Here is a 26,459-nt window from a genome sequence, read left to right on the forward strand (position 1 = left end):
TGTTGGTAAATAATAAATGCCTTCGCTTCGCTTCTCAGGAAGTGCGCGAATGCCTCACCGCTCTGGAAAATGAGGAGGCGACGGTTTCTCACGGAACACAATCGCATCAGATAACTGGACGTGTTATGGTAAAGTACCCATATAGTTTTAAACCTTATGATATATATCGATGACACGCATGCGAACTAAAACGAATTGCAGTTTATCAATAGTGGGGTTAGCTGCTAGCAGGCTAGCGACGTTTGATGTATTAGCATCAAGTTGTTTGTCAACACAAAGTTGAGGCTGTTGGGAGTGATACAATACATAGGCCTCTGTGACCACAGCCATACTACTGACGTGATCACGTAAACATGAATGCGTCCCCGTTCGTGTCAATTCACAAACTCTGCATTGTATTTCCTACTTGACATGCATTTTAGCTAGCCTAGCTGGGACGCTAGCCAGCTAATTCGAGCCCCTTTTCATCGATTGTCTCAGCTCAAAGGGAGCCCTCAAGTAACTTAAATTATATTTCACGAAATGCTCTTTATTGTAAACAATATGGACATTGTGTTGTCAATGTGTGTGCCATTTCATTTGATCTTTGTTTGTTTGTTAATATCCCCCAAAAAAACAATAGTGACATTCTATCATCTTTTATTTACTAGGCTGGATTTTTCAAGTTGAAGCAAATTTATGAATATTACAAAGAGATCCCTAACGGTGTTGAACTATTTGTGTAGAATGTGAAGATGGAGGGTCGAGGAACGGGTCTACCATGGGGAAAACTGGTGTTATTTGAAAGTCGGCTCCTGTGAATCTGAAGTTCTGCTAATCAAAAAGCAGTACACGATTGGCCGGAGAAAAGGTAATACTTCATCAAAGGCTTAAGCTTATTGCAATTATTATGTACATAGAGAATTATGTAATATGTGGTCAAAATGCAAAGTAAACTACGATGTTTTAATATCACGGACAGCTTATGCATATTCAGCTGTTTTTCTTTTCTCTGTATCAGCTATGTTTTTGTGTTTTTTTTTATTTATCAGACAGGTCTCGCTGTGCACTGTCTAGACCATTGTGTCTAGAACAGCTCCTTTCAAAGCTCAAAGGCCCCTTTAGTTCACTAAACTTATAAACCCTCTTCTGATGATAACAAAAGGCGTCCATAGAGAACATGTGTGGAGAATATTAAGTAGTTTTCTGTATAGATTTTACCCAGGGAATGGCTGCCCATTATTCTCACGGCCCTCTGGCTTGTGAAATGCTTTGCATTGCAAAGTACTTTGCCTTAATTCAGTGTCTTATGTGTCTGGCAAAAAATACATAGCTACAATGTGATTTGTTTGCAATGCGTGCATGATCAAACAAGGATGTGTGATTTGATACATGTCATTTTTTAACTTTAATAATATGCATTATTTTGTAAATATTTTTGCAGTAAATCCAATACATAATAATTAGATATTTGAGTAGGCTCCCCAATGAATAAAGTAGCCATAAATTCGAATCAATACCATGCCTCAAGGCTGCAACAAACGAGTATTTTCATAGTTGATTAATCAAATGATTCTATTGTAGGTTTATTGATTAATCATTTGGTCTTTAAACGATAGCAAATAACATCACAAGTTACCAGAGTCTACAGTGATTTCATAAACATGTTTTCTTTGTCTGACAAGCAGCCAAGAAAAACTAAAGAAGATATTCTTTTTGAAATGAATATTGAACCTAACTGCATCATTAAGCAACAAAAGTTTATTTCAATTTGATAAATTACTTGAATGATTAGTCTCTTACCATAATCTGATTTGATAGTTTCTTCCAATCGATTAATCGTTGTATCCCTACCCACCACCAGGGGTCATTTGAGAACATTTGTATGCAATAATTATATCAGGTAGGGTGTAGCAGTCATCGTTCAGATGTTATTGAGTACTGTTTTATCGAAAAGTATTGCATTGCGTACTCCTAACAACATTATTCTATCATGGCTAGGATGTGATTTATCCTTCCCTGCCAACAAGCTGGTCTCAGGGGAACACTGCAAAATTGTACAATATGAGAACTCAGGGATGGTGTGGCTGGAAGACATGAGGTATGTAGCTTAAACATTGTTTTACACTCAACCCAGTAACGACAGACATAATAAAGTGAACGCCAGCCATTTGGGAACCGCATGGAGTCTCAGGGCTTGCTGCTCTTTGTTTTGGTTACAAACTGCTGACAGTGAACCCCTGAAATGGTTAATTAAAGGCCTGTCATTCCTGTTGGGCTCAGTTGTCAAAGCAAGAGTAAAAAAAAATGCAGACTGCTGCCTTTCTTAATTGTCTTTTTATGTTTAACCTGGCCCTGTGTTACTCTCTAAAATGTTCCTCTTCAATACTGCCATACCTCATGGAAATGTATTACTCTAGTGATTTGTAAAACTCACTACACCCTTGTAAATACAAATTGTTCTGTGTTTTGGCCCGGTAGCACCAATGGCACTGTGATCAACATGTCTAAACTGGTCAAGAAGCAGTTACACATGGTGCAGAATGGAGATGTCATCCACTTTGTGTACCGGAAGAACGAGCCAGAGCAAAGTGAGTGCTTGTTTTGTTTAACGCTATAAGCTTATTTTTTTATTTATTTTTTACATTTTCAGCTATTTATTATTTTATGGCCAACAAGTCCCTCTATGAAATAACCTAAACATCCAACAAGTTTGTAGGACTTTTAACTTTGATGTATCGTGATGCCTGTTTTTATCAAATTTAGTGGACTTTATTGTTTCCTTTTTATGAATGTCCATGCACAGCCATGGCATTTAATGTCGCCGTTTTGGCAACATTTAGCTGTGGGCATTTGTAAGGCACTCTAAATTCACATGGGCTCGTTTACTTTCTCTGCATTACTATTACTTGATAAAGTTTAGCATTTTCTCTGTAAAGGTAGTCTTCTGTAGACCGAAGCAACTGAAAGCAACTCTCAAACTCGTTTTGTCTGGCGCTTTGATTTTGGAAACATGAACGTTTGTGATAGAGATGGTTACCAGCTGTCTGCTGTACATGAGACAAACGATAGTAGAGGCTAAGAAACCATTGGGGCTTTTTAATTAGGGATTCCAGGAATATAACGCATTCAGAATAACCCTTTTCTTTTCACTGATGGGCCTTTTTAAGCTTTCGTACCATATGTAATTACATGATTATAATGCACTGTTATTATTTTCTCTAGACATTGCTTACGTCTACCACTCCATAAAGCCGGAGCTGGGTGTTTCGCAGGATGCGTGTGGTAAGCCAGTGGATTTAGTTGTTAGACTGGTTTCATACAGGTTTTGCGTTGGCTTATTATAACTAGGTTAGGAAAATCATATCTGGAATTGGTTTCAACAGTTCTAGAGGCATTTCCAAGCAACATTGGTGTGTTCACAAGCTGTCTATTGACTGGAATCAAACAATTCCTACCAAGTCAAAGTCTAACAATGCAATCAGAAACTTGTGTATACACCAAAGCGTCTCACGATTAGTTATGCATCAATTAATTAGCATTTCTAGTTTCCCATAAACCCTAGTAGCCTACTGTGCACTTGGACCTGAAAGAAAAGACCACATAATGTTGTAACTCGCCTGTTGTCAATCATCATGGTGGCCGTCGGTCCGTTCTCTCAACGCTAACGACCGTCTCCCCGCCCTGCAAGGTGCTGTATCCCGAGGTGGCGTCGTGGCGCCGGGGGGCTTCCACGCCCGCGCTGCCTCCCCCTCAGACCTCTGTCTCTCCGTGGAGCCCGTGTTGCTGAGCAGTGCCCCGCGGGATCTGTCCCGGGAGGACCCGCAGCCCTCCACCTCCGCCGCCCTCCTGCACATCGAGGGCTCCGCCGGCCCCGCCGCCCCGGCCAGGGTCACCCCACCCCACGGGGCCTCCCCTGCCCACGGTAGGTCCTACCAGCCTCTGTTTTTATCCAGCCTACAGGGGCTCACGCCTCAATCATGCCCCCCCCCGCACAAGGGAGAGTCGTACCTGAAGTGGTATTAAGGCGACGACCGCCCGCTTTTCGGCGTCTTTCGGGGATGCTCTCAGTCTGATCTTGGTGTGTTTTTATAACTTTTCTTCCAGGGCTATCGGCCGTCACAGTCCCCTCGCAGGACAACACAGACGCCATGGAGCCAGAGAGGAAAAGGAGGAAGACCACTAACGGTGAGTTCATTAGCTATGGCTCTACCTTTTGTTGGGTCTGCCCAGTGCCACTCTGGATCTGCCACAACCAATCGCTTACGTTTGGCCGGGAATCACGTTGCGCGCAGGCTGTAAACGAACCAAACGCGGTGCGTGAAGATGTCCGTCGACGAGAGTTGACTTTAACGTCATTGTTCTCAGCCACTCCCTCTGTTCACTGATTGGTCGCGAATAATTTGGACGGAGGAATCTCAGGAAGGTACCACAAACCCAGACGTAGTACTGAAGGGAAATGAAAATTGAGCGGGAGTACTTAGGCGGGCGGAGAAAGGCTATACGGTATATCACGGTCCTCGTGGTAGGGTATAGCGCCGTCCCGGTGGTAGGGTATAGCACCATTCTGATGGTATGGTATACCATCCTCCAAAACTATCACTGTCTTTGTATGATTTTGGTTATTCGTTTGTTCTTCGGTGTGTGATCTCTCATACTTGATATCTTACAAGAGAAAATGCCCCCATTCCTGGCTTTGGAGGTGCACTTTAATGTTTATAAATCTAATCGTATCAATGTGTACTAATAGCTTGATTTGGGGTTATCATATGAACCAAGCTCTCTCTCTCTTCAGATACGGCCCTCCCCCACACTTCAAGCTCCGCCCCCAGCGGCCCTGGCCCCGCCCCCAGTGGCCCCGCCCTGGGCCTCCTGCGGGACCTCCTTGGCAGGAAGGCCCCGGCCCCGGCAGCGGAGGCCAAGACGGACAAGATGGAGGACTCCCTGACCTGCATCATCTGCCAGGACCTTCTGCACGACTGTGTCAGGTAGCGTTTCCCCCCCCCACCCTCCTGCGGTGCTATCCGGTGGCCCACCAGGGCAAGGGTCATTCTGGGCATCTGGTGGACACGGACGTTGTGTGGTCCAGGGTAATCGGATCTCCCCTTCTGGGCAGGCTCTGTGTAAGCCCAGGGCACTGATGGTGGCGGTCGTTAGCCGTGCTAACCTGCACTCGGCGTACCACAGTCTTGGAACTCGATAAAAGGAGAAATTGCAGATGATGAATGTGATCTGATTTTGACTGTGAAAGGATTGACAAATGACTGTTCCCAGCTTGGATGAAAGCATCTGCTAAATTGGCAATAGCATGCTCAGTGGGCAATATTACCTGTCAAGAAAAAGTGTAATTCACGGGTAATCTACATTCAAGTTAAAAGAACATGAGCGCCGCCCCGTGCTACCGGCCCATGTCTCACGCGCTCTCCACCCTGTGTGTCCCTACCCTCAGCCTGCAGCCCTGCATGCACACGTTCTGCTCCGCCTGCTACTCCGGCTGGATGGAGCGCTCCTCGCTTTGTCCCACCTGCCGCTGCCCCGTGGAGAGGATCCGCAAGAACCACATCCTCAACAACCTGGTGGAGGCCTACCTCATCCAGCACCCAGGTCTGTCTCGTAGCTCCCCCCCGCCCCTCCCTCCAGCTCCGTCCCTCTGTCTGTCTATCTGTCTATCTCTGAAGATGCAGTTCATAGCTGCAGTCTGAATAATGGCGAAGATGCTAACTTTCTCCTCCTACTGGGGCTAACCGTTTGAATAACGTACACACCAGTTTGGTGGCCAAGTTGTTATATCATTTAATGTGTCATTTGGATGAAATGGCGATGTATTAAATCCAAGGACAATGTTTAAAATCTGTTATGCTCATCGAGTTAACATAAGGTTATCCCCCTGTGTTTTATTTAATTTGTGAACCCAGTGTGTGCCTGTGGTTTTTAATGGCGTGTGTCTTGTCCGTGTGTGTCCACAGAGAAGTGCCGTAGCGAGGAGGACCTGAAGGGAATGGACAGCCGTAACAAGATAACTCAGGACATGCTGCAGCCCAAGGTGGATCGGTCTCTCTCCGACGAGGAGGGCAGCTCGGATTATCTGTTTGAGTTCTCAGACAACGACAGCGATTGGTCGGACAACAGGTATACGGAGAGAACAATTCCTCGTGTTTTTATTGTTTTGCCATTTATATAGGCAAGGCAAGGCAACTTTATTTATATAGCACTTTTCATACACAAGGCAGACTCAAAGTGCTTCACATATAAACATGTTATACAATAAAATAAAATAATAGATAAGTAAAGAAAACTATGCAAAGAAATGAGTAAAATAGAAAGTTTAAAAAGGCTTTTTAGTAAGTAAAATGAAAGTGCATGTATTTAAGAAAGTGAGAAAATTAAATTTGAAAGTATTTAAGATCAGATCAACAGACTCTCTGGAACCCAAGTCGGGACTACAACCGACCTAAAGGACCATCTATTACATATTCTAGGACTCTAGCCCAGAACCAAAGGCAAACAACAAACAATAAACAAATATTCAGTGATTATTCTAGGACTCTAGCCCAGAACCAAAGGCAAACACACAAACAACAAACAAATTCAAAAGAGTTTCATATGGCGTATATTCAGTGATTAAGCGCTTAATCACTAACCCAACCCACACATATAATGTGTGGGTTGGGTTGCATTTTATCCAAAGGATGATTAAGACATCAATGGGGCCGACTGGGGATCAGACCGGCAAGTCACTAGACTTGTCTAACACACTAACCAATAATAATAATAATAATAATAATAATGTCTAACCAATCTTAATGCAGTCTTCCTCATTTTAAGTCTGTGTTTCAGCATTTCTTTTTTGTGCTTTTCCAGTCATTGAGAAGGCCTCTGTACAGTTAGCACTAAATAGTATTGCGTTTGTTTGGCAGGAATCGATAAAACCCATTGCTTACTTAAAGGAGCTATTTCTAACAAAAATACGGTACTAAATCACAAATGACCATGATATCTCTGCAGAGATTAAGAAAACGTGCTAATTGGAAATACTGGCTGCTGTGACAACAATGCTATAGCCAGTATGTTCTCTTTCTGAAATTCCATTACAGGTCAGAACGTTTTTGTTATGGCCCTTTTTGTTGTGATTCGCTATTCTCCCGGGTTGCCAAATATTCAACAAATTGGCACACAAACGAGTGTCTTGCAGCCATGGAGGCAAGTGAACTAACTGAATCACAGAGATTGTACTAGATTGTGCCTAACCTCATCTGCCTGTTCTTCATGACCAGAGCCATGCTGAAACACGGGTCAATCATGGAGTTGCATTTGAAAGATGGAGACAGCTGAGCCCTAAAGGATTTCAAGACTGATGCCACATAAGCTAGTTTATCAGTTTCAAATGATAAATAAATTGCAAAAATACATTAGCTGATCAACTTCAAGTGCGGGACGTATCCCTTCTCATTCTCAAAAACGGTATCATAACATTTCAAAGTGATATTCAAAATATAATGTTCCGCTCTTCTTTTGCGCGTCTTCGTTCAATGTCCTCAAACCGTCTCTCCAGCTTTGTGACTTTGGACTGCAGCACCCATTGTAACCGCTCAATGTGAATGTTGCATAATTTTTCTTTTTTATATATATCAAATGACCATAATTATTGTATAAGAATGTATATACATCATCATGGTGTCCATGCGTTCCCTCCCCAGCCAGCCGTTTGTGGTGTGCAGACAGTGTCCGGGGTACAGGAAGGAGGGGGCTCAGGACCCGTTCACCACGGGCTCCAGCGTCTCGGTGTACCCCCGGTCAGCCACTCTCCTCGGCCCCGGCCCGCTGCCACCGCTGGGGGCGGCGGCGGCGGCGGCGGCGGCGGCGGCAGCAGCCGGAGCAGCCGGGCCGGAGCCCAAGGAGGAGGGAGGAGGGAAGCCAGCCGCAGAGCAGCCCTCCACCTCTGCAGACGGCCCCGCCGGTACGTCTCTCTGGGGGAAACGTCTGCTGGGAACCAAGACTTGCTTGGCTGTATTTAAGGCAGCATGAAAGGATGCTCTTAACATTTTATTATATATTTAAAAATAGCAGACGCAAGAGACAATGGTAAAAAAATGTATAATTAAAAAAAACATTTCTTAAAGTATTCAGCTTTGATTTTAAAAGTAGTAAGATCTTGGGAAGTACTACAACTTCCAGTGAATACGATAAAGCACATCATTCAAAGAGCCAAATCCCTCGGCGTTACTTGTATCTCCCCCTGTACGGTGTACAGGGGGAGATACAATGAGCCTCCTTGGTTCCCCTCTGCAGACCCAGTCCAGGAGTACCGCTGCTCCCCACAAGGCTCCCATGTCATCTGCTCCTGCTGCCTGCAGGCCATGCCCGACCGACGCTCCGAGCCAGGGAGCCAGCAGCACGCTGTCCAGCAATGTAAGTCGACTCCAGCAACCAGCTAAGGCGTTGGACGGTGAGGCGGTCGGGGTGCTCTGCTTGCAAGCCGAAAGGTGTTGGGTCTTTTACCCAATGTCCTTAAAGGTTGGGTATGGGATTTGCGAACGCCAGCAGATTTTGAAAACGCAAAACTCGACTGGTCCTACCCCCTCTCCTTCAACGCTGACTCTGACTCCACCCATTCCAAGTACATGTACGCACATCATGCATGAGCGAACACAGATGCACGAGAGCGAGCCATCAGCTAGTTAGCTAGCTCCAGTAGCTACCGCAGGATAACAACAAACAGAAGCTTGCTCTGGGTCACGAGCTTTGAGTACGTGCACGAATGGGTCGTAGGAGCGGGGGAGGGGGAGGGGGAGTGGGAGTGCAGTACGACCGTTTGATTGACGTACTCACTGACGTACTCACCCTGAGCCCTGCCCGTTCAACAGATTATTGACTTGTTTAATTTTCATGTCAGTACTTCTAACTCAGTGGCTGTAAGTGGGTTATGATAAGGATTTCAAGTAATTTTGCACCATACCCAACCTTTAAGTAACCTTTTTTACATTTTGCTAATAGAACAGTTAATTGTAAGCTGTAAACACGGTGTGAAAACGACAATCTTGTATTTGAATGACCCTTTTTCTATTTTATCTGACATTTCTTAGTCTCAAATGTATGTGTTTTTTTTTTCCTAATGGTATGCTCCATATGTTGCAGGTGGAGTCTGCCAGAGGCCTTTCTGTCACATGTACTGGGGCTGTGAGAGGATTGGCTGCCAGGGCTGCCTGGTCCGCTTCAGTGGTACGTCTCCTCTCTAACCTGCCAGGGTTATTAACTGCTGTACACTCTGTCAAGTCAAGTCAGGTTTATTTATATAGCACATTTCCTATGGCATACATAGACACTTTGTGCTTCGAGTGGAGAGATGTCATTAAATTATCTAAAATTAACAAACACACTGGGCAAAAGAAAAGACAAAACAAACTACACAATAATAAAAAAAATGGAGTGTTTAAAAGCAAAGACCTGTAGTCATGAATTAAAAGCTAAAGAAAATAAATACATTTTAAGATCCTTTTTAAAAGAGCGCATTGAGTGCGACAACCTTTATTCTAAAGGTAGGCTATTCCAGAGGATTGGAGCACAGTAGCTAAAGGCATCATGTGCTGCATTAGTGTTAATTCTGGGGGTCGTGAGGAGACATTTACTGGAGAACCTTAAGTAACGGGTTGGATCATAAAAAGAGATCATATCGGAAATATAGGGTGGGGCGAGGCCGTCTGTACACTAGCAATTTCATATCGGCCCCAAAAAAAAAAAAGTGGGCACCAAACAAAGTAGTTCTTCAACGTTTCTAATCTTCAAAGTGTTGAGCACGTCCAAAGTGAACTTCGACAGATGATTATTGGAGTTGTTGATTGATTATTGATGCAATACAATTTTATGAATAAAGTTGGTCTGCTTTGAATTATATTTTCTGTCTATCGACTTGCGGGACTCATCATGTCACACTAATCCAAAATTGTCTTCAGATTAGTTTTATTTCCAACCTTACTCTGGCTAACTCCATAACGAAAGCTACGTTTATTGATGTCTTTATCTTGCAGGGGTCAATCTCACAAACAAGTGCCTGGATGGAGTGCTCAACAGCAATAACTACGAGTCCGAAATCCTCCAGGTAAGCCCAACAAACGTCACTCCTATTCATTCGTTTTTTTCCCCCCAAACAGTTCTGTCCGTCGACCCTTGGCCCCTGCTCTCCTTTCGTCTTCTCCAATGGCTCACGTTCTGTTTCTTCCAGAACTACCTGAGCTCCAGAGGCATGTCCTGGAGGGATGTGCTCCAGCAGGGACTGCAGGCCTTGGAGCAGGGAGCCTTCCAACTGTCTGGTGAGTACTACCCCGTAACCCCGGCCAGACACGCCATGGCACCGACCACTTTTTAGGATGGGGGTGAAAAACTCTAACCACCCTTGGCATCCTGTTTCGTTTGAGTAGTCTCAGATAGGGCTGCTAGATTATGGAAAAATCATAATCCTGATTTATTTTTGGTCAATATTGAAATCAAGGTTATTCAAACAATTTCCTTTTTTTGAGTTTGAAAACATGATGCATTTATTCAGTATTTCTCTCCAAAAAAACACTTGGTAACTGAGAACTTTGAAGATCCGCCTTAAAAAAAATACACAAAAGGTTCAAATAGAAAATGTTGAAATATATAATAATGTACCGATATGTATCCAGCTGTTTAAACGAAACATTTTATGAATAAAAATTATAATAAAATATCGATTGTAAGTTTGGTGATCGTTTGACACAAATCGAAATTGCTGTCAAAATTCGATTAATCCCACAGCCTTAGTCTCAGAAAGTCCCAATAATCAACATATTTTTTTAATTTGATGATGATTACGTTATATCAGATCAGATCAAGTTCCATTCCATGTTTTCGTCAACGCTTCTCTTTCTTCACCTGGTTGCAGACTACCGCATTTCTGGCAGCACAGTGCTGTGCTACTGCTGCGGCCAGCGCACCTTCAAGGAACTGGCCTACAGGTTCAGGCAGAACATCCCAGCATCTGAGCTGCCAGGTACCCGAGTTCACTTCCGGCCCGTGTCCATGTCACTGTGACGCAGTGCTCCCACACCCATCGGTCAAGGGAGCTAAAATCCTGGCTTACTTGTGACGGCTATTTGATGGTACAGTGTTTCGCCTGTACCATCAGCACTGAATGCATATAGGCGTGCAGTGCAAACTATGCATATCGTTTCTTGCAGTGGCGCTGGCAATCGAGCAGCAGCAGCGGCGGTAACTTGCTGTTTCTGCCAAGTTCAAGAAATATTTGAACAATGATCTGCTCTCAGTAGAGCCCTTCACTCTATTGCTTGTTATGTCATATTTGGAAGCTCAATCTGTAAAAATGTTCCCAATAAAAACTCACCAGAAGTAACCATTTAAAAGGTTTTTTTTTTTTTATATTCTTCCGGGGGGGGGGGGGGGGGGGCATGCCCCCTGACCCCCCCTAGCGTTGCTAGGTTACCAACTCGCAGCACCACTGCTACAAAGAAATCTAGGGGAAACACTGTTTGTATCCATTAAAACCCTTAGTAAAAATGTACCAGACAAAATGATTTGTAGCCACGAGCAAAGTACTTTGCTGGGACATTGATATTATGGGTGGGTGTTAATGGGGTTAAAAACAATGTGTGAGGAAGCGGATCCACAACGATGTAAGCAGTTGGTCATCTTCTGACCTTTAAAACGTGGAAACAGCCCAGAAAAGCTGCTGCAGTAACTCTGTCATCCCCACAGCTGCTGTTACAGCTCGTCCTGACTGCTACTGGGGTCGTAACTGCCGCACCCAGGTCAAGGCACATCATGCAGTGTAAGTTAATTTTGTGTGTGTGTGTATATGTTTGTTGTTCCTTTTCAAGTAGAGTGATAATTTAAACAGTCACTTTGGTTTAAATCAAATAGATCTCCTTTTTCTTTTTTATTGATCTATGCCTCTCATTCCCTGGGAAATACTAAAGGAAGCATATGACCAATGTGTATTCTGTTAAAAGGCTCCATCAATCATTCTGTGATTCAATGTTCTTTTACATGGAAGTCTTAAAGTCCTACATGTATAGTTTCCCATCCACCACTAGAGGGGGTCAACACCCACCTCCAGATCATCGTGTATGTTTGGCTGGAGTTCATGGTGTGTGTGTGTGTGTGTGTGTGTGTGTGTGTGTGTGTGTGTGTGTGTGTGTGTGTGTGGTGTGTGTGTGGGTGTGTGTGTGTGTGTGTGTGTGTGTGTGTGTGTGTGTGTGTGTGTGTGTGTGTGTGTGTGGTGTGTGTGTGTGTGTGTGTGTGTGTGTGTGTGTGTGTGTGTGTGTCCATTCCAGGAAATTCAATCACATATGTGAGCAGACTCGCTTCAAGAACTGAAGGAGCAGAGGGATGGTTTCACTGACTCACAACAGGGACTGGACCTCTCTACATTAGAATGAGATAAACCACACACCTTTGCTGAAGTCGTGGAGCGCTCGCTGTCAGGATTCGTGGTTGTTATGTTTTTATTTTTGTTAGATGTGTAGGTTAGGGGGCAGGTTTAATGCTTCCCCAGGGAATGGCCCGTCGCAAAACATTACAATCAAAGCAGGAGTAAGCATCAATGTTACATGTGGATTTTTAATGCGACACATGGTTGTCTAGAACACAGCTATGCACAGTGCTTAACGGTTAAATCTGCTACTGAGGCCTGGCCAAGTGACCAACAGCTGCTGTTATTAAAAAAAAAACACAACCAGAGTTGAAACCCCGCAGCAAAACTTGTGGTGAATTGTAGCAGCAGCCACTGATTGGTTGGTTTTAGCAGCTGACGTCATCAGTGGAGGACACAGTCGCTATCTGGCTTTATCCTAGCCATGTTCATAAAAGCAAAACAAACTGCAATATTCTATCTCAATTCAGAGCGAGTAAAGCAATCTGCAATGGATTAAGGCCATAGACTGTATCTGTGTGTTGAAGTATGCTAATGATACGCATAATATGTATATAATTCCTCATTTTATATAGATATATAGTTTCCCATCTATCTGTGCCTGAATAGCTATAACTTAAAAGGCAATACCCCGGAGTTGACTTTCTTTATTTTGATAATTGCAGTTTCCAGGGCTTTCTGTGAACATTGAGACGTGTTCATATGTTGGGTCGATATTCGCTTGACATGCACACCTTCTCTATGCACTTCCAGAAGGCTGGAAGTCCATTTAAACTGCTGGCTCTCATACAGCATGTATGGCCATGTGTCTAAAATGTTGTGGTGGTTTGTAAGGGATTACCCCCCCCCCCCACCTCACCAAGGTTTTACAAGGAACGGGACTTTCCCAAGGCAGAGGTGAGACTCCCCACCACCCCCCCCACCCCAATCCCTCTAATGCATAATAGGGTAGATGGGAATCCCATGTGATTATTGTGTAGGATTTCATGTCTGTGGGAGGTTTTATCAGGGAAGGATTGTTGTAGTGCTTTGCTTTCTGAGGGAACTGACCCTGGCCTTCGTGAGATGCTTTGCTGGGGATAATCAACCTCAAGCTGATTAAGGCCAGTGTATTAAAGACGGTTCTCTAAGACCCTTGTAGTAAGGGATGAGGGCAACCTGGTGTTCAATGCACAATGGTTGGATGGCGAATGTACGCGTATCTTGCTTTCGAAGCACTGAACTTTGAGATTTTTTTTGTCTTAATTGGTTTGTATACTGTTGCCATTTCGCTCCTATAAGTTTATGTGTTTAGCCACGTTTTGAGAGTTGCTGTTTTTTAGGGAAACTGGAATTGATAATGTGCCAATATACCCGTTTAAGGTAAATATTTTCCTACGGCTTGTTGACCCTATAGTATTAACTTGCTAAATTAGGGCTCAATCTTTTGTAATATTGTGGTTGTTTTATTTTCTGTGATTAGGCAATGCGAAAATCTAGTCTATACTTCTATTAAATTCAATAATTGCTAGGTATTAATGAGAGTTCTCTCCATGTTGAAGAGCAATTAAACTTTAAATTAAAATGGCAATTATATGCTATCCAATCAGTGGTCCTGGAGTGGGGTTTTCCCCACTCAAATATAATGTAAGCGCAACGTTTACTTGAACTACTGCTTGGTAATTCACCTTGTTTTATTTTTTTGGGTTGGGATCTCCAAGGGCCAGCCGTTGTTCTAAAAGGCTTTCATATTGAAATACGGTTTTGATTGAGTTAAGATAAAGTTTGGTTAATTTAGAGAAATTGTGTGTAGACCATACGGAGGGAAGTTTTTGTGTAAATCATTGCTTTTGTTTTTTACTGTCTTGTGAATTAGAGGGTAGCAAGTTTTTGAATGTGTACAATGTTAATCTGCAATTTTCTGTCTGTAGATGCTTGGTTAAGAGGTCTTGCTTGCAAACTTTGTGTTTACCTGCGATTTTTCTTTTTATTTATTTTTGCACTCACCTTTTTTTTCATTTTTATTGTTTCTCTTCGATTCACTATCATTATAAAACCTGGTACATACGTACTCTTTGAAGCATTTATAATTAATACATCAGTCTTAGTACTGCCCAACATCCAGATTTAGGATTGGTTGAATTTCTTTACTAGAGTTTAGTTTTTGTCCAACGCTTACACATTTTTCCTGCTTCCTTATTACCTTGATCAATAATGTGGGATTGGACAGCCGGGCTATGGAAGAAAGCTCTAAATAAAAAGGCTTCCACGACATTAGACACTCCACCTCCTTGCTGCAACTGCCGGGTGCGAGAGTCACCCTTTTGTAGATCATTCCCAACATAACAGAATACACAGTACCCCCCCCCCCCCCCCCCCCCCAGCTTCAGTCTGAGTGTTGAGTTCTGGTAGGTTGACGTGTTTTGAGTCATGTATCATGAATACTTATTCCCCGCCCCCCCCCAGTTAGTGGTGGTCCTTTTCTCACTGGCATTCCTGAGCAGCTCAGGCCGTCGACACACACAGGCCCTGTCGAATCCCCCCCCGACCCCTCCGGAGACCCAGAGGGGTTCTGTTTAATGACCCTCTCACCGGAGGAGATCTGGGCCCACTAATAAGCAGTCCCAAGCCACCTCCGACAGGAATGGAGCTTTAAAGAGGCTTTGCAACTCACCACTGCTCCCCCTCCCTGGGTACTCGTTCTCCAGGCCAGTGGAACACACTTTGATGCAGGTTGCATTCTACCTCATTGCAAGGATGTGTGGCACAGGGTGCATGCACGGCAGTATTTACTGTCGCCCACACACAAAACATGACACAATTCTTTTTCTTTTTTTTTCTAAATATATATATACAAGCATTTGTGTTTTAATAGATGTAGAGAGGGGATGTTCATTTGGTGTTCTCCAATTTCATTTGATTACTGTTGTTTCTCCCCCTCCCCCCCTTAAAGGCTTAGGAGTTAAAGGCAAATCGCAATTGGCTTACTGTATTTGGCACTGGTGTTATGACTAGTTAGTATACAGTGTATTGGCCACCCAGGAATCTCGATGCAAAGGATCCAACATGCCTCTTGGTCTGCACTAATAAAAACATTTTAAAATACTGTCTTAAGCTAATTTGGCTGGTACTGGTTGTACTTCAGACACTGCACAATCCTGCCATGGACATTTCTTGAATTAATACATTAAGCAGCCTTAGCTTGTGAAGGAAATGTTTTTTCCAGGAAGGCCTTCTATTAAGTGAACCATAGAATATGTTGAGACACAACAGAACACAGCCCTTTGACATGCTTTTATTTCTTTAAGTTCAGAGTCAACCTTTTATTTCTTCAGCACTAATGCTTTAGTAACTGCGTTTATACAATTAATTCCCTTTTTAATCCAAAATCGTCTTCAGACATGATTACAGGTGAGATTTTCAAGTTTTACATTAAACAGTGATATTAATGTAGAATTTATATTCTGCTGTACTGTCATTGAAAAGCATAAGCATGTACTGAAAAAGACTGAAAATGCAGATAAAGATTTGGCACAAAATGAATGAGCCGCAATTAGTGAGATATTGAAAGTGCAAATGTTGGAGTGTATCAAACAGTATACAAATAGAAAACTTAAGTGCACTGAAAATAAATGGGAGTCCTAAATAGAATGTTCTCGTTTTCATCCAATCTATACATTTGTTTTTTCTTCTTAATACAAAAGACAGTCAGCCAGTTCCCTGGCATTGCAATAGCATTATGGTCAATCTTTGTTCAAACACATGAAAAAATAGAAATATTGTAGTGCGGTCTTATCGCCTGCAGGACACTAAAGGTGCTACTAACTTCAGCTCAATTTAGAGCTCTGTGGAGGGCAGGTTCCACACATGAGGACCAAAAGAGTTCCCCAGGGCAGGCCTTTAGTGGAGAGTCCAGGCTCTGCCCATCCTCAAACGCCACTGGTCACCTCACCTTGCCTGTCAAACTGCACAACACTTGATTGGCTGAGGGGAGAGCTAGCATCAACGACAAAGGCGGGGCTCCTTCTCAGCGTCGGTGGCAACCGAGCCGGGGGAGGATGGGGTTGAATGGATGGCAGCTTATGCCGGCCTCCCCTCAGCTCATCCAGGGCTGCTGGGGGGCTTCCGGCCTAGCACAGCGGGGTGAGCCTTCTCTCCTGGTACAAGCCCCCTGCCTGTCCGTTCACCGTGGAGGAGGAGGACGGGGATAAGGAGATGGAGGAGAAGGATGTCTGAGCCAGGTGCTCCGCTGGGACCAGGGGCTCTCGGTCCTCCTCCTCAGAGATGGCGAACACCGGCACGCTGACGTGGTCGGTTCCGTCCGTGCTCAGGTTGCGCCGCTTCCCGCCCTTCGAGCCCCTGTCCTGCGGCTGCTGCTGCTGGCCGGAAGGCGAGGAGGAGGCGGGGCCCGGGGCCCGTGCCTCCACCGCCCCTGGGGTCGCCCTGGCCGGGTCGTCCGTCCCGCAGAGCAGGCCGAAGCCGTTGAAGAGAGAGCGGCGCAGGTTGCTGGTGGAGTTGAGGCGTCGCTGCTGGTGGGCGGTCAGGGTCAGGGGGTAGGAGGCGCTGCTGACGGCCGAGTCGGCGACGGAGCTCGGCTTGTTGGACAAGTGGGCTTCCGAGAAGACCTTCCTGCCGTTGTCCCCCGCTCGGTCCGCCCCCAGGCTGGGAAGAGTCTGCAGGTGACATTCAACCCCCTGGTCAGTGGTAGTGGAACAACTTTTTTCAGCATTGGGGTTTGTATACAGTGCACAAACTCGTTCCCCCTTAAGAACAGTCCAAATGCAATATTAATAATTTTACTTTTGTTATTAACTAAGATTTGATTTAGCAGAAGCTTTGATCCACAGAGATATTTAGATGAGGTATGTCATCCATGAGCAGGTAGGGGTCAAGCATCTTGCTAGCACATGGATGCACTCAGGTAGACATTGGGGTTCGAGCCAGGAATCGTCTAGACTTTTCCTCCTCCAATTAGGATATTTGATTGGTGCATGTCAATAGTTTTCAATCAAACTCTTTCCAAAGGCTTGAAATATTCACTACTAGAAAAAAAAGGGATCACAACAAAAAGTTCAGCCTCCACTGACTTGAAAGCTCCGAGAGAGAGAAAGATGTGAGTAAGTGAAAGAGAGAGATGGGAGGGAGAAAGATAGACAGACAGGACCATGACAGAGAGGGGTGTGATGGTGGCTCTCACAGTGTCCACCAGCTTTGTGAAGGGACTGGAGGAGTTCCAGCTGCACCACTTCTTGTGGAGCGGAGGCAGGTAGTCCTGGAAGGTGCGGACGCTCCACGCTCTGGGTCTGGGCCGAGAGCAGCCAGAACCGCCCTCTGTTCTGGCTGCAGTCGGACCCTGAGAGGAGGTGGTGGTGGCGGCGGCAGGGTCGGGCAAGGGCCAGTCGCTCAGGGGCCTGGGGCCGGTGTCACTGTAGCGCAGATATCGCTCCCGCTAGGATACGCAAGGAATGGTGGAAAGACAAGCGGATAGGACGAAGAGGAAAGAATGAAAAACGACCTTCTTACTGATCTGGGCCTTCTGTGTTGTGGAAGGGATAAGCCAAGTGATCACTAGAAATAACTGACTCAAAACAAAAAGGACAAGTTGCGTAACGGTAGGGCAGAACAAGCCTAGCTTAGATGTTAAATCAGGGAGCAATATGAACAGATGTGTTGAATATTTCACAGCAAAAGGTTACCAGGCAGCTACCTAGATAACATGAATCTGATGGCTGATGGGATATTTGGAAGGCCATCATGTAGCACAACATCACGACTTTGTATCACAAAAGTCTGTTATCACTAATATACAATGATGTCAATTCAAGCATGCTGATGTATTAATGTTAGTGGGCATCAACAGTTAATATGGGGGCGGGGGTATGAAGCAAAACAGCTTAGAAACTAATATAATCCATCAACTACAGTTCACGGCCAGATTGCGTGGGTGCGCTACCTCCATGGATTATTAAGAAGGAACTGGAACGATTAGTTTGGCGCACTCAGCGAGCCAGCAGCACGCAAATGTGGCTTACAAGCCTATTCATTATTTTATGAATATTAAAGCTGTAATGCAGGCAGGAAAGGATTCCAACCCGAGTTACAAATGGTGGTGTTACAAATGTGTAATTAGGTATGTCAGTTGAGTAATAGTTTTTTCTTCCCAAATGGAGCACTTATTGATATCTAGTAGGGCTGTCAGTTAAACGTGTTATTAACGGTGTTAACGCAAAACAATTTTAACGGCGTTAATTTTTTTATCGCGCGATTAACGCAAATTCTTTGGCTCAAAACAAAGAAGCAGTAGCCTGACTGCTATGTTCAAGGCAGTATGTTTGTATGTTCATCGTTTAATTGCACTACAGGCTTTTTTTTGTATCTTCCTGTTTTGATCAGTATATGCCAATGTTATCGATAAAAAAACATTTGCACAAGGCAAGCCGATGCACTTATCCATGTTGATAAGAGCATTAAAATGAGAAAAATTAATGGGACAAAGAAATCAAGGGATATTTAGCATAGAAAAAAGATTTGCGATTAATCGTGAGTTAACTATGACATTAGTGCGATTAATCGTGATTAAATATTTTAATCGCTTGACAGCCCTAATATCTAGTCCTTGGGACACTTAAATGTATTGGTCCGGGAAAAGGGCTACCTACGCTGATGCGGCTATAGCAGTTGAAATGTCCCGAGCTAATTGTCCCCGATAGGCTCAATGTGTGAGGCCCACATTAATGCCATAACAATCGGAATGATCCGGAGGGTGAAAAGGCCTGAAGGTTCCAGCACAGAGAGAAAGAACTTAAGCAGAATAAAAAAGGAAAAGGGAGAGAGAGAGAAAGAGCCTAGATAATCCTTCACACAGAGTCACTAGGCGTTAGCGTTGTCTAGACACGAATTAAGTGGGTTTAAAACCAGTTTATTTGGTTACTAAAGCCCTTGTAAGGCACATGGGTAACTTTTTACCTTATACACAAAGCAAGAAATTATTTAGCTAATAAGGTAACTCAACTTAAGCCACCTACTGAAGTCACTTTTGAACAAGACGTATCGCCAAGCCTTCCTGGAAACACGTCACAGGGATGAAACCCTAGATGCAAGCGCTTTGAAAGGTCTGGTCATGACCTTGTCTCAACCTTTACTGTGGTTTGCACATACGTGAGAGTAAACCTATTTCATAAGTGCTACTCACAACAACAGTTTCAGGTATGAGCTAGTGCGGCGGCTATAAGACTCCCAGTCTGGGGATTCTTGGTTCGATTCCCGATGTCCACGGCCTAAGCCCAGGCTGCTTCTACCTGCTCCATAATGACATTGATCTGAATTATTTGCTTTTGTGTAAAATCAGCTAGATGGAAAAAAAGTTCACACAATGTGTGTGAGAGGCATGGAAATGTGCATGCACACTCACACTTCAAGCTGGAGATTAGAATCTGGGCTCTGTGGATAATGCTCCATTAGTGTATGCTGCAGGAAACTGTGCCAGTCCTTCAAAAAGAACCTGCCAGCACTCGTTGATGCCAACTCTGATCCCAGGAGAACACAAAGGAGGACAGGGAATAAAGCTGGGCTGCAGCCTGGCTTCGGCCTCGCTCAGACCCTCTGCCATGCTATTCCCCACAATTCCCTCATCATGTTCATAGTTTCAGGCTCTAGAATTTGGCAGTAGTTCTGATTGATTCTGGTCTTCCAGGTCAATGCACTGGTCTTCTAGGTCAATAGGCTTTGCAATGCAGCCCTTAACTTATTTGTTGTACCCTAGTTATGTCTGCTCTGGTTCAAGTTTGGACATCAAAACCTGCCACTGGCGGAAAACGGCCATCATTTGAACCGTCGTCAAAATAACTTCCATTTTAACTACGCCCCTGAACCCACGGAAGAGTGAGAAGAGGAGCGATGGGGAGGACGTACCGTGTGAGCCGAGAGCGGCAGGCCAGGGTGACTCGGGTCGGAGGCCGTGATGAAGACCTCGTCGGCCCCCAGGTCGAGCTCCATCAGGCCCCCAGGAGACAACTCCAGCTCCCGGGAGGCCTCTCCCCCCGTACTGACTGACGAGAGGAGAAAGAAGACGCGGTAAAAAATGAAACATTTACACAGGCCCCATTCTTCCACTGTGTGTGTGTGTGTGTGTTCAGGAGATCGCATCACAAATCGAGGTTGGATCGTATGATAAAAACAGACGTGAACAAACGTTTTTAAAGCTGCGACATTTGAGATTCTCTAGTATTGCACCTCAGCGGTTTAAGAAGGACAGCACTCTGCAACACTGCAATATATTGATTACCTTACCTTTCCTGCATGCACAGTGGGATCATAGCCTGGACTCAAACCAGAACACTGTGTTCTTTCTGTGAAAGTCAGCAACAGGTCAGCACAGGGCTGTGTGTGTGTGTGTGTGTGTGTGTGTGTGTGTGTGTGTGTGTGTGTGTGTGTGTGTGTGTGTGTGTGTGTGTGTGTGTGTGTGTGTGTGTGTGTGTGTGTGTGTGTGTGTGTGTGTGTGTGTGTGTGTGTGTACACACATACCTGCTTGTGTCCGCCGGTCCCCGGGGGCAGGGCGCTTGGCGAGCTGCCCCTCGCTCACCTCCCGCTCGCCCTCGTTAGCCGTGACCACCCGCAGCTCGCTGACTTCGCTCGCCGTGTTCTCCACGGCCGCCGCAACCTGCAGCCCGGGAACACCCGCAGGTCACAACCGTTAAGCCACGACCACTGAACACCATGTTCGTCCACCTCTTCGTCTCCCTTAAAAGGTTTACCTCACAGGCATTTGAGGTTCACACCCTGTTTAGTGGATTTATGATATCTTTCACTCAATGAATAAAGGAGTGGTTTAGCATGGATCAAGGGAGCAAGGAGCAGAAGGAGGAGGAGGAGGAGCGTGGGATGAACATGAAGGAATTGCTTCAAGTGGTGAAGGATATTGAAGGAAATGCCCCGAGATCCCAGACAGAGCCTTTATTCTTCGAGAAGGAATGTCTGGTCCATTCCCAAGGAGATGGGATGAGAGAGAGAGAGAGAGAGAGAGAGAGAGAGAGAGACAGTGACCGAGAGAGAAAGAGAGAGATATTGGAAGACAATACGATAAGATATACTTTATTCATCTCAGCAGAGAGATTTAGGAAATGAGGCAGAACAAGAAGTAATACACAAACAATTGGCATAGCAATGGAAACAAGAAAGCTGACAAGCCTGGGAGAGGAAGACATAGAGAAGAGTACACAAGGAAATACTTGGGAGTGCATATGGAAAGTGGAAGCGTGTGTTGTGTGTACCTCAGAGTTGCTTGACACACAGGAGTTGGATATCTTGGGACAAAGTTTAGGTCTGGAAAAACAAAAAGCACCAAAATGTAATCAGCTTCAAGAAGATGAAGAAGTGTTTTGTTTAGAGATGCCCTGATTTTACAGACTCCTTATATCATGGGTTAGGCACTGGACCATCACAATTCGGAAAAAGGACTTCCTCCCAAACACCAACATTGAACTCTGGGCTTTGCGGCGCAGGCGGTAAACCAGCAGTGTATCCCAAGCATACCAGTGTGGTCGCGCAAACGTTGGGTGGTTTGGGGTCATCTTCAGCTCAACTCTCAGCAGCTTTATCCCCACACAGCACGCCCTAAGAGGTTCACAGCTTATCCTGCTCGTTGAAAGGTCATGACACCTGCTCTGTAGTGGTGTCATGTCAATGTGTCCCCTTCCATTACTGAGATATGTCCTTTATGAAGGTGTTTAAGACATTTTATTGAGACATTTATGCAAGTAATTTGTTTATTTCCCCGACTGTGGGAAGCTTAAACAGTATATCCCGATGATATATAGTCAGTTCATAGAAAAGTGAGAGGGTTTGTTTCAAATATTATATTAATAATATAGTTATATTTTGAAATGTTTTTGATCTTAACAAGTAATATCTTGTAATAACATCATGGTCTCTGCATTTTGCATATTGCAAGTTAAGCTTTCTTTATTCACAATGCTGAATGATATAGCCTTGAGACATACATGTTTCCATATAACCATTAATAACGCTCCAACACTCTTCAAACAACCAATATATTTAATCTGTATCATGTGACATTGCTCAGTCTTTAGTCTATATAAACCAATTAAATAAACCTCAGCTGCCATTCACTGTTACTCAACTGTAATATGAACGTCTTTTTTATCCAACTCGGCAAACAGCAGCTATAGCAAGCACACGGTAGAATACAACAGGGGAAAGCCCAGCTACTGGTGGTTCCTCTTAGCTATAAAAGCCAGGCATTCCCATAGCTTCCTAATGACTTGTTTTGTTTTTCTTGCTAATTACACTTTCATTTTATTGCGCATGTGTTTCCCATTTCCTGCTGTTACATGGGAGAGACGGGGGTTCGGAGACGCTGATGTTTACTACTCCGTCTGCGATGCCGTCAACTGGTACAAGAGCACAACATTTTAAGAACGTTAACATTGAAATGAATTACACTCATTACAAAGTTAACGGGAGCGATAGTAAAGAATCAACATAAATTATTCATTTTGAGTGTGCTTAATGATTTCAGGAATATTTTCTAATTTGTATGACGTTTTTTGGGACTGGCAATTAAAACAAATACGACATTAATTTATATAAATATACACATACAATATCTAAAATGCCTATGTATGGTCCTACATTCTAACTCTTCTTATAAGCTCCTCTTATGGGAGAGGCCAGGGGAACAACGGCCAATTGCGTTTGCCCTTTGATCTCGTTCCCCCTGTACTCTAAAAACCCATCCAAACAAAGGCATCTGTAACAGAAATCAGAGAGCGCGCCTAGCGGGACTCTCTCCTTGTTGTTCCTCGTTGGGTTCCCCCGCCCCATTCACGTTCACATGCCCCCCCTGGTTTTGTTGCTGGCGGTGAATTGAAGCCAAGTGCCGTACCTTAAATGCCCCGAGAGAAAGGCCCACATCAAGGTGAGGCCGGGCCGCGCAGCTGTAGCCAAACCTGCCTGACCACTAGGGTACGTCAGGCCAGCGTCAACTGTGTGTGTGTGTGTGTGTGCGTGTGTGCGCGTGCGAGTGTGTGTGTGCCTGCGTGTGTGTGTACAACTCACACTGCTGACGGACTAACCCAGTTTCCTTCATTGCAAATCCGAGATTGCAATTTTCTGTTCTCTGCATACACTAGTACGGTAAACTTGTCTTGTATTTTATTGAATTGCATTCATCTAAACAGTAGAAAAACTAAATCTGAAACTAGTTTCAAGAATTATGTTCGCGATAGTATTGCTTACTGCTTAAAAGTTGGTTATTATGTGTATTGCTGTGTACTGTAACTGCATGTGTGCATAACTGCACCCCAGATCTCTAATTAACCTAATCTTCCCTAGCCTTTTGGAGCAGGGAGAGGATCAGTTATTACATGCCATTTTCTTAGTCATTTTCAGTTCACATTTGACAACATGTGGAAGCCATCGGACTTCCTAACACCGATTAAATCAGCATAGCAACAATGCTCTGGTGCAACGCCATTGGAATTTCCTCTAGGTCTCACACACACACACACACACACACACACACACACACACACACACACACACACACACACACACACACACACACACACACACACACACACACACACACACACACACACACACACACACGTGATGTGACGTGTATTAAACTGTGAAAATGAATAAATTTATCTTTTTATCGACTGTTATTTCTGGTCTACTCCAGACCCTGGCTGAAACTGTAGATGGATTGGTTTGATTTCCAGTAACTCTACAAAAAGGTAACCGGAATTGACCTCATCTCTATCAAAAGAAAACGACAATTCAGAAGAAAACAAAACAAAAACAGTAAAACGCAGTTGCCTGGTTACCTGAAGATCATGCAGAGAGCGCTAGCCAGTATCATGCCGAAGAAGACCGCGGCGCTCACAGCAGCCAGGAGCGTGTCCATCCGCCCAGGGGCGTGAGCGTAGGTCCGTCGATCCCCCCCTGGCTCGGTCAGGTTGTGGTAGTGGAAGAGCAGGGCGAAGCCCCGGCCCCAGTGGGTGGTGGTGATGAGCTCCATGATCACCTCCACCATCTCCTGGCTCGAGCCGAACACCAGCTGGCCGCCGGGAGGGCGGTTGGACCCGCAGAACCTGGAGGAGAAGGTGATGAGGTCGGATATGTAGAGGACGTCGTGGGGGCAGGCGTCCAGCATCGGCTGCGCGGTCTCGGGGCTCGGAGAGGCGGTGTCTGACGGAGGCGACGGGGAGGCGGTGGCGGTGGTGGTGGTGGTGGTGGTGGAGGTCCGGGCAGCTCCTGGCTGAGAGCTCGGGCTGGAGTGCAGACCTCCCAGTGGCGGGGAGAGGGGCGAAGAGGACGAGGCGGTGGAGATGGAGGAATCCGAAGCTTCACCTCCTGGAGGCTGGGCAACAGGTATCCAGAGGCGGGGGGAACGGGGCGTTGCCCCGGTGTCAGGTTGTTCTTTATCGCTCGCTCTTTTGGCAGACTCCGAGACATGATCCCCCTCGATCTTCATCAGCTCCTCCTGCAGCCCCATATCCTGGACCTCATCGCCGTTGGAGGACTGCGTACCCTTTGCGAACACCTGCTCACTCCGGCCAATCAGAACTTTGGCCAACGAAAGTGCGTCTTCTTCGTTGTCATCCTCGTCATCCTCCTCGGCCGCCAAACGTCTGGGAGTGAGAGTTTTCATCTCCTCTTCTGTCAGTTCCTCCTCAGAGTATGACACAGCGGGAGAGTCGTGGCTTTCAAACACGTCAAAGTCAAACATCTCCAGGACAAGCTGGTAGTCCATCGGGACAAAGAACTGCCACACACAGTGGATCCCAGACGAGTAGTTATAGGGGAAGCCCGGGGAAAGGATGAGCCCTTGGACATCCACCACATCCACCTTGGCACCGCAGTCGAAGTAGACCTGCAGTCAAAGGCATGTTGTCAATAATCGCCATGTGCATGAACATCCTACCATCGTATTGGCAATTGGGACCATATGGAGCTCATACAACTAAGATAAAACAGCAGCAAAGCATGCAAAAAAAATGTGCACTGATTACAAGGGACCATATTTGACCATGTGTGACTGCGTGAGGGCGAGCAGCCATTACACGTCTATCCACTCGTGACATCACCATCTGGAGATCCACACAGATTCAAGATCAATAGATCATCTTCCCAGGAACCTCCCTGACAGATGCAATCTGTCATCCATCTTTGTAGACACTTCCAGTTCGCGGATCACCTGTTTGACTATATGACTTTCTCTTCAACAGTATGTCTGCTGTGACCATACAATATACCTGACTTCTGATTGTCTGAACATCACCCAGGCCTGAATCTGACCTATTCAACCCCCAACTGCACTGAAGTATATCAAAGCCTGAGCTTTCCTGTACTGCCATGCTAGGGTCACCCTTGGGAGGGAATCATAGCTGTAATTTCTCCCAGGTGTGGTCTGGATGTCAGGGGGGCATGGGGGCTCAAAGTGCAGGCAGATGTGGAGGTGGACCGTGCAGTTCAGCACCAGACTCCTCTGTAGGGGGCATTTATGAGCTTTCCCGTCTTGGCCTCTTGGTTCTATAGTATGGGAATGACCCAGACTGGCAGACGGGTAACTAACCCCACCAGCACTCAGCCCCAGCAGTGCTTTGCAGAGCAGGGGAGAGAGATTTTCCTCTCAAATCTGGGACTTGACAGCGAACTTCAGCAAATACCCAAATAATGACATTCCAAAAAAAGCCCTAGGCCCTAAGACCATATACAAAGTCTCTTTGTCCTAGAGAACACAAAAAATAATGTCTACCTGGGCATGAACATTGACAGAACAAGTACAACAAGTGACAACCTTTTCCTGCCCGTCTCTCTCTATTTGCGTGTGTTTATCAAAGGGGAATCGCCCCACTGTTATTTTAAGTGGCAAAATGACTATGCACTTTTTCATTCATGACTGAAAGACCACACTATAGACCGGTTTCTTTCGGAACTCAATCCTACAGGGCCCCTGGTTAAAAGAGCAGAAAGCCTTGCAGCATGTGATACACAAGACAGGACAAAAGGAGTCCCGGAACACGATTAAGGTATTAAGTCTTGTTTTGACATTGGAAATTGTTGAGAT

At 45.1% G+C, this 26,459-nt stretch overlaps 2 protein-coding genes across 3 annotated transcripts in view; one reads left to right on the forward strand and one right to left on the reverse strand.

The window, feature by feature from the left end:
- chfr (checkpoint with forkhead and ring finger domains, E3 ubiquitin protein ligase) lies at positions 1 to 16,870 on the forward strand. The gene is given in 19 exon segments (XM_056592051.1): positions 1 to 128; positions 726 to 776; positions 778 to 850; positions 1,981 to 2,080; positions 2,461 to 2,570; positions 3,205 to 3,264; positions 3,671 to 3,904; positions 4,087 to 4,167; positions 4,775 to 4,967; positions 5,429 to 5,583; positions 5,946 to 6,108; positions 7,677 to 7,936; positions 8,269 to 8,388; positions 9,115 to 9,198; positions 10,005 to 10,075; positions 10,199 to 10,286; positions 10,880 to 10,987; positions 11,710 to 11,782; positions 12,288 to 16,870. Coding segments are annotated over 19 exon segments (2,070 nt in total). The 5' UTR covers positions 1 to 125; the 3' UTR covers positions 12,331 to 16,870.
- si:dkey-112e17.1 (uncharacterized) overlaps positions 15,643 to 26,459 on the reverse strand; it is a 15,687-nt gene continuing 4,870 nt past the window's right edge. The window contains exons 2-7 of one of the 2 annotated variants that reach the window (XM_056592049.1): positions 24,214 to 25,262; positions 21,634 to 21,685; positions 20,888 to 21,023; positions 20,276 to 20,412; positions 17,562 to 17,813; positions 15,643 to 17,037 (exon numbers count right to left, since the gene is read on the reverse strand). In XM_056592049.1, the coding sequence (XP_056448024.1) occupies positions 16,495 to 17,037; positions 17,562 to 17,813; positions 20,276 to 20,412; positions 20,888 to 21,023; positions 21,634 to 21,685; positions 24,214 to 25,262 (2,169 nt within the window). In that variant the 3' untranslated portion in view covers positions 15,643 to 16,494. The remainder of the gene's footprint in view (positions 17,038 to 17,561; positions 17,814 to 20,275; positions 20,413 to 20,887; positions 21,024 to 21,633; positions 21,686 to 24,213; positions 25,263 to 26,459) is intronic. The other variant, XM_056592050.1, reaches the window with a different exon arrangement.

Source organism: Gadus chalcogrammus, chromosome 6, assembly GCF_026213295.1.
Source record: "Gadus chalcogrammus isolate NIFS_2021 chromosome 6, NIFS_Gcha_1.0, whole genome shotgun sequence".
NCBI lineage: Eukaryota > Metazoa > Chordata > Actinopteri > Gadiformes > Gadidae > Gadus > Gadus chalcogrammus.